The sequence below is a fragment of the Ascidia mentula genome, chromosome 5, assembly GCF_947561715.1.
Source record: "Ascidia mentula chromosome 5, kaAscMent1.1, whole genome shotgun sequence".
Taxonomy (NCBI): domain Eukaryota; kingdom Metazoa; phylum Chordata; class Ascidiacea; order Phlebobranchia; family Ascidiidae; genus Ascidia; species Ascidia mentula.
In genome coordinates, this window is record NC_138570.1 from 17,051,351 (window position 1) to 17,060,055 (window position 8,705).

Here is an 8,705-nt window from a genome sequence, read left to right on the forward strand (position 1 = left end):
TTGTGAAAAATGTCTGTTAATTACCCCATTTGACTATAGTGTTATACTTGTTTGAGTATTACTCAAATGATTATGCCATTATTGATTCAGCATATAAGTTCATAACTGAAACCTCGACATTTTCTAAATTACATCCATTCATGGTGGGAATCAATTGATTGGACTTTCACATTGGGCTGAGCAGAATACAACTTGGTGGAAAATACTAGCATAACATTTTTCCACTTCTGTATATGATTGCAATCACAAGATGGTTGTTTTACTAATGGATGCTTTGGTAATTGCATTATAAACAATTAACTTTTCTTGGGTTCTTTTGTTTACTTGTGGCAAATCCAAGTTTCATATATGCATTTTGAAATGCTATGCATGACTGCACATGACAAAGAAAAAAAATAATGCAAATAAACAAACATAATAATTATAATATATAGTACCTTGTAACAGTTTTTGTTCGATTTTCAAGGTCATTTTACTATTTTAGAACTGCAGAAATTATTTTTTTTCATTGAAATTTGTCCCTTAATGGACCAGTGTGACAAATTTGTCACGTTTAAAAAACCTTGAACTCCCCACCCCAAATTACAAATATTTCTTATGCAGGTAAATAAGTCTCTCATTGCCTCACCAAATTATTTTTTTCTTTAAATTTAATAATTCTGTCCATAGAGGGTTAAGAACATCTGTTTGTAAAATGCTTATGATTCGAACTTACAACCATTATTAGGAAGTGTTGTTTAGTCGTATTTTTATCTAATCATTGCAATCGTCAGTTTGTCACCTCGTGCATTTGTTAGATTCGAACTCCCCCGCTTGGAAGTTTTGAGTTCACGTCATTTCACACTCTGGGTTTTTTATAATCGCCGAACTATACCATCCACTGCAGGTAACAACCACGCCATATAACTTTTAATCGCAACTCCAAAACTTCATTCTCTTCCTTTGGCACTTTAACCTTTAAATATTAATACATCTTTCAACTTCTTTACACGCAGAACTTTTTACGTACTCAGATAAACTTCTACGTACAACAGCAGATATACCAATACGTAATTACGGAATTAGTAACGTTAGTTGGCGAGACATTTGGTGTGCAAGCAAACTGCAGATAGAAATGAGGTAACTTCTGTTGCGCAATATGTCGAGATGTCGAGTCAGTTTTTGAGCGTTTTGACCGGTTTGTTAAAACTGTGGTAAACATCAAGACAGAGGGCGCAAAACAATCAATTTGCTTTAGTGTTGCCAAAGATATAATACTGTTTACAATTACGTTGTAGCTGTGAATTGTGAAATTACTGGTAATAGGCAAAAAGTTTAACAATTGTTGTTTAAGATAAAAAACAGAAAACAAACTGAAATGGAACAGTTTCACTGCAAGATTTGTGAAAAGTCGTTTCAAACCAAAGACTTACTGGAAAAGCATGACATCATTCACACAGGAGAGAAGCCATTTCGTTGCAAAAAAAATTCGGGAAGTGCATCTCTCCAAATCCACAAAGGATCATATACTGGAGAGAAACCCTACAAGTGCACGTCTTGTTCGAAAGTGTTTCGACAGAAAGAAACTCTAATCGTGCACATTCGGACTCATACCGGAGAGAAACCTTTTAGCTGTGATTTTTGTGAAAAGTGTTTTATAACGAAATGGAAATTGAAAATCCACCAACGAACGCATACTGGAGAGAAACCTTATAAATGCACTGTTTGTTCGAAAGCGTTTAGTCGTAAAGAAACTTTAATCGTACATATTCGTGTCCATACTGGGGAGAAACCTTTCACATGCGATTTTTGCGAAAAGCGTTTCTCAACCACCTCCAAATTGAAATTTCACAAACGAACTCATACTGGAGAGAAACCTTTTAAATGCACATTTTGTTCGAAAGGGTTCAACCAGAAAGGACATTTGCGTGCACACATTCTAACCCATACTGGAGAGAAACCTTACAAGTGCACATTTTGTTCACGAAGGTTTAGCACGAAAGGATATCTAAGCAAACACATTCGGACTCATACTGGAGAGAAACCTTTCAGATGCAATTATTGCGAAAAGTGTTTCACAGCCAAATCGACACTCAAAGACCACAAACGAAGTCATACGGGAGAGAAACCTTTCAAATGCACAATTTGTTCGCGAAAGTTTAGCACCAAAGGAAATCTAAGCCAACATATACAAACTCATACGGGAGAGAAACCTTTCAGATGCACATTTTGTTCAAAATTGTTCAGTCGAAAAGGAAATCTGAGTGCACATATTCGAACTCATACTTGAAACTGCCCGTTGACACACCTGTAATGGTCACCGCATCAATTTGTGCTCGGTTTAAAAATTCTGCTCTAGAAAGAACTAATGCTAGCGCAAAATGTGCCAATCTCACACAACAATCGTAGTAGAACTCAAAACTGTTTTATTATCGTGCATCTAACTACCGTTAAAAGTTAATTTTTTTGTGAACAGCTGTTCTGCAATAAACTACCAATGTTGGTTGAAAATGGTGCCTTAATTAACAACATCCTAATCACCGCAGCTTAGTAGTTTGTGGGGACAATATTAAGTTTTGCCTTTCAGGTTGTCAAAATTGTGTAGGTAATTACCCACAAGCGACATACCTCGTAAAACATTGTGCTCCAAAAGACTGTTTTGAAACGTGGGCTAAACTTGTGACACTACAACAGTAAAAACTGATTTGAAAAGTGGCGGAATGAAAACACATAAAGCGTTAAAAGTGGTAGTTCAGTTCAAGAGGGTGCAAGATTGTTTCTTAGAATGGTAAAAAATAGCGTGTACTTCTCTAAGCACAATATGCATTGGGTCTCTGCTGTGCATGTTTCGAACAAGTTATCCATATCCTGAAACGATACCTAAACATTTTTTAAGCAAAATGTGTTTCAAAAATTTCAGCGGTTTAAGCAATTGATTCACTGACTCAGTCATATTAGAGATAACGGTTACCTAAAATATTCTGAACACTTTGAAAGGTGGAAATTACATTTAATTTCTTTATCAAGCGTTTTACGAATAAATGGGAATGAGAACTGAAGCGAATAAATAGTGAAAGTATGCTGGTAACCCACTGGACGGGGAAATATGTGTGTGAGCACAGTATTGACGTCACAAAGTCCACGTGAACAAGACTCCACTACTGAGATATAATGATAACGAAACCATTTATATTTTGTGTTTAATTTTGGTTAAAGAAGGCAAAATTGTTAAATTTACAAAGAAAGACTGAGCAGTTTCATGTTGAAAATTGTTTAGTGAATAATCGTACTTCACCTGGTTCGAAATGCTGATATATTATTTGCCTTGTGCAGTTGATTCTTTTGCACCAAACTGTGTGAAAGTTATACGTTCGTCCCCATACTGGTGAGAAACCTTTCCAGTGTAACAGGTGTGATGTAGCTTTCAACTATACTCTGGACGTCGTGCAGAGCGTTTTCGAAGTACAGCATGTGTGGAAATACCTTCAAGGCATATGGCAGCCCTGCCAAGCACGTTCGGATTCACACTGGAGAAAAGCATTCTATTGCAACATATGTTAAAAAAGGCCATCAGGGAGAAAGTCACGTTTACTAAACATGTGCGGATTCATACCGGAAAGCAATCTTTTCAGTGCAAGATATGTGATAAAGCCTTCAACAATCCAAGCTGTCGAACAAGAAATATCCGAATTCTCATTGGAAAAAAAAACAATCGATTGCAAGACGATGGAAAAAAAGCCTTTTAAAGGAGAACGCCAAGTTTACCAAACACGTGGGAATTCACACACTAGACATTGCAACCTTCAGTCTGTCGCCTCGTGCAGTTGTTTAATTTAAACCCACCGCTTGGACGTTGGCACGTTTTGTGTTGTCGTCATTTCCAAACCTCTTTGTATCGCCAACATAAACTCCGACACAGACAAAAACCACTCCGTAAAACCTCTAACCACAGCTTCAAACCTTCTTTCTCTTCCTTTGGCTTTTAAATATTGATACATCTTTAAACTTCTTTACACGCAGAATTTTTTCAAATACAATCTAAGAAGGCACATGCGAACTCACACCATTGTGTAATCTTTGCAATGTTTTGCTGAAAAATGTTCAACCAAAAAAGTCAAAAATGTGAAGACGAGTTCCCAGCATTTGACTAACGGTAGTCCAACGTGACTGGGAATGCCGAACCACTCAACCCAATAAAAACAAAAGCACGTGCATAAGTTATGGCTGTGGCATCATCGATTGGTATCGCTTCCGGCCATCGGGTGAAGCAGTCGACCAAGGTAAATATAACGCGCTGCTGTGGCGTAGTCTAAGGCCAAAACTACATAGAAAAACTTCGTATCGTCTGCTGTGATTTCCCTTTGCGCAAAGTGTGCTTCAGGTTTTTGCAACCAGACACGCGTGGCTGTGTTGGCCAAAACGTGGACGCTTAAAAACGACAGGTATTCCGTGTCCATGATTTTCAAACAAGGTATTTGGAGTTTCGGGGTCACCAGTAAGCTGTTGATACTATATTCAGCAAAGTTGTTCAGTATAGCAAGAGTGAGCAATACAAAACACACGTTTATAATGTAGTAATCGCGACACAAGAAAAAGGCAATACACGCTTCGATGCACAGACGAACAGTGCGGTCGCCACAAGCTTACAAACAAGTGTGCAAAAAACAGCTATTTGTTTCCAGATTAAAGTTTGTACATTAACACCACCGTAATTATCCTGCACGACACATAACAACACCGAAAACAGCGTTGGGTTATACAGTTAAACGATATATATTCATACAATTTTAGTTGATTGTTTCTGCATTTTCTATCAAGTCACAACATACATGCCCTCGCTTTAGTGCCACATGCAGTTGTTTGTTTTGATACTGCAACGAATTTATGCTCCCCACATTTCTGCGTCATCATCACATACGCAACCGCAGGTTTTGCAATATGTTCATTGTATATGTGGGTTAAGCCAATCCTGTTTTCCCATTTAAACTGTTGAGAATGGTCAGCATATTAATTTTGGCTTTCTTATTTAAAATTGCAAATCATGTGCAAATGCCTTTTCTAATATTCACATTTTGCCAAACAAAGCATATTGTTTTAATAAAATTATCGCAAAGCAGTTCAAAGTCAGTAAAAGAGTTTTACCATGAATCAATAAAAATACGCGTCTTGCTAATGACTGATCAATTACTTGTAGCTTCGACCACAAATATGCAAAACACATTGCGATACACGTTATCCATTCAAAGACTGAGTTTTGACAAAGAAGATCAAATTGCGAAAATATTTTTGTTATTTACATGCGTTTAATTTGACAGCATTGACAATGTTAAAATTACAGTAGTGATTCCAAATTTACAACTGATAGTTTGCAAAATCGAACCAAGTTTTTTCCGACATGTTCAATCACACAAATTTTCTCACAAACAAAGACTAAAAAACTCGACAAATATTATTTAATTGTATCCATTTTCGCGAAAAAACTGAGCCCTTGCAACGATATCATTTGAGTAATCATTATTGCTTGTTCCTTCATCCAGTTTGTCCCAGGAGCGAACGTTGCAAATGCCAAAGTTGTAAGCAGTAATTCCGCCTTGCAGTTGCTAATCAAGACTCCAGGTGGGGAATTTTACCTGGACTTGAACAATAAAGTTGATCAGGATATGTGTGCCTTGGAGTAGGTGGGTCAGAGAATTCCAATCTCCTTTCAACTAGAGATATCGTTTGTCAATCTATAACATATAAGTTTCTGACACAAATTGTTGACAGAAGTTGTATTACGACGCAGAAAACATGCACATATACCGTATTTTACAGACCATAAAGCGCACCCGATTATAAGGCGCACTGTCAATAAATTGCTTTGATTAGTTTTTTGTTCATACATAAGGCGCACCGGGCTATAGAACGCAACGTATTTTTAGGAGTATGGGTTACCGTATAAAGTTTACTTGTTACGTAATAAATGTAAGCAAGTCACAATAGTACAATGAGCAAAAGAAAAAATGTGGCTGGTGAACATCACAGTTGCTAGTTGCTTTTACCGTAGTTTATTGTGTAAGACGGTGGTTTATTTATATAATAATAGTATCGGTACTGGTTTTGAGTGTAGGCAATAAGCACTACTTAATCCATACATTAGGCGCACCGGCTTATAAGGCGCACGATCAATTTATGAGGAAAAAAAGGATTTAAATTGCGCCCTATGGCCCTTAAAATACGGTACCATACCCACGAAAATTTATTATATAGATTATTTTATGTGACATATGTGTATGATGATTCTTAAACTTTCAAGTTCCAGATTTCAAGTCTAATATCGACTCTTACCAAAGAGTAAACTATTCAATGATCTTTTTGCTCAAAGATGCTCTGAAGAAAGTGCGATGTAAACCCACATATTCGAATTCACACAGAACAAAAACCTTTAAGATGAGGTTTTTTTGCATCAAATGTTTCCTGTTAAATTCAGATGTGAAAAGTTGTACACTTGGTGTGCACTTTGGAGAAAATTCCTTCATGTGCTCATTTCGTTTGAAAGCGTTGAAAAAACGCGATTTATGCAGATATGTTTACATTCACACTGAAGTGAAACCTTTCAGATGCGAAGTTTGTGAAAAGGTTTGACCAACAATTCCCATGTCAAAACGCACAAAGGTATTCAAACTGGAAAGAAGCCATACAAGTGCAACGTGTGTAATCAAGCTCTCGACACAAAATGGAGCCTGGTCGCACACGTCCGGATACACAATGCTGATAAACCTTTCAAGAGTAAGTTTTGTTTAAACATACTTGCCCAGAAAAGCACTCGAATCTTCAACGTTTTTACCCAACCAATACAGGAGAGAAACCGTGTACAACATATGTGATAAAGCATCCACAAATTCAGACAATCAAACAAAGCATATCCGAATCTACAATGAAAAAAAAACAAATATTATAAGTGAATTGTTGCCCTCAGTTATATGCTTATCCTTATATTGACATTTGTGACAAATTGGTAACGTTGAGAATACATGCCATGAACATACCCTTAACAAACGTTTTTTCAGCGCCGAACAAGAATATCTCATTCTTTGCATTTTAAAAAATGCCAATTTTACAATTGGAAACACTGTTATGGGTAACTCCGACAGTGGGAACGGCGGTAGTTTTCGAAAACTGTGTTTTGGTAAACTGTTTGTTGTAGGTTTGTGGTTGTATTTGAAAGCTTTACTTTTCAGTTAGTGAGTTGACAAAAATCATGCATGTTGGCGTAGATTTTATTGAAGTCAATACCAACGATTTTTGGTCAGATATGTTTTTTTAGGATTTTATGGAAATTTTTGTCAATGTAACAAATTTGATGGCACGGCTCATTAGGTGATATTTTATTCTGATTTTGATGATGAGCAGAGCTTAGTTGAGCAGTTTGTATGTTAGATCAAATACATATAGTTAGTCAGTTGGGTAATTGTCGGACAGTTAAAGTTATGGGTTAATTAGTGGACGCTACCAAAGGAAAAAACCTATGGTTCCCTCAAACTTTATCTGGTGCATGTGGTAAGTTGGAAGCCTGCAGTAGTTAAAAATACCCTGTGTTGTTTCTTCTGTTAAACACTGGTAAAAAAATAATTTTTTGTGAGGGGGATTCATTTCACGTAAACTTTTTCAAACTAAGTGGATATTGTAATTTGTTAAAATTTAACAGTGTTTTAATGATTTGAAATTTCATTTTGGAAACACTGGCAGGTCAAGCCCTAAAGTTTTCAATGAAGGTTAAACTCAAACCTCTACCTAGTCTGTCCTCTTACAAAAATGCAACATATATTTACCGCATGCACATTTTTACATTCAGGGGTAATTATTAGACACTGACACTCTGTATTAATATCATAGTGCCAACTGTTTTGAGTGGTTACAACCAGGATTAATGTAACAAAATTAAGAGATTATTACAGTCATGCAGACCTTCGAAAACAGTCAATTACTCTATTATGCAACATGCAAAAACAGAATATTATGCAGTATTTTGGATTCTATTTACCTATGGACAGTCCGATAATTACCCCATTTAACTACAGTGTTTTACTTGTTTGAGTATTACTCAAATGATTATGCCATTATTAATTCAGCATATGAGTCCATAACTGAAACCTCGACATTTTCCAAATTACACCCATTCTAGTGGGAGTCAATTAATTGGACTTTCACATTGGGCTGAACAGAATACAACTTGGTGGAAAATACTAGTTTAACATTTTTCCAATTCTGTATATGATTGCAATCACTAGATGGTTGTTTTGCTAATGGATGCTTTGGTAATTGGATTATAAAGACTTAACTTTTCTGGGGTACTTTTGTTTACTTGTGGCAAATCCAAGTTTCATATATGCATTTTGAAATGTTATGCATGACTGCACATGACAAAGAAAAAAAATTAATGCAAATAAACAAAGATAATAATTATAATATATAGTAGCTCAAGTGTTGTATCAGTTTTTGTTCGATTTTCAAGGTCATTTTACTATTTTAGAACTGCAGGAATTATTTTTATTTTTTTTTAATTGAAATTTGTCCCATAATGGACCAGTGTGACGAATTTTTCCAATTTAAAAAACCTTGAACTCCCCACCCCAAATTACAAATATTTCTTATGCAGGTATATCAGTCTCCCATTGCCACACCAAATTATTGTTCTCTTTAAATTTAATAATTCTGTCCATAGAGGGTTAAGAACATCTGTTTGG

At 36.0% G+C, this 8,705-nt stretch overlaps 1 protein-coding gene across 1 annotated transcript; it reads left to right on the plus strand.

Annotated features, from left to right (window-relative positions):
- Positions 1–1,357: 1,357 nt before the first annotated feature.
- On the plus strand, positions 1,358–2,358 carry LOC145903085 (uncharacterized). Its single transcript, XM_082991168.1, has one exon. It carries the CDS (start codon positions 1,358–1,360, stop codon positions 2,267–2,269), a length of 912 nt encoding a protein of 303 aa, XP_082847294.1. The 3' UTR covers positions 2,270–2,358.
- The last annotated feature ends 6,347 nt before the right edge of the window (positions 2,359–8,705 follow it).

Coding starts and splice junctions, on each gene's coding strand:
- LOC145903085 (XM_082991168.1), top strand. CDS start 1,358: ATGGAACAGTTTCACTGCAAGATTTGTGAAAAGTCGTTTCAAACCAAA.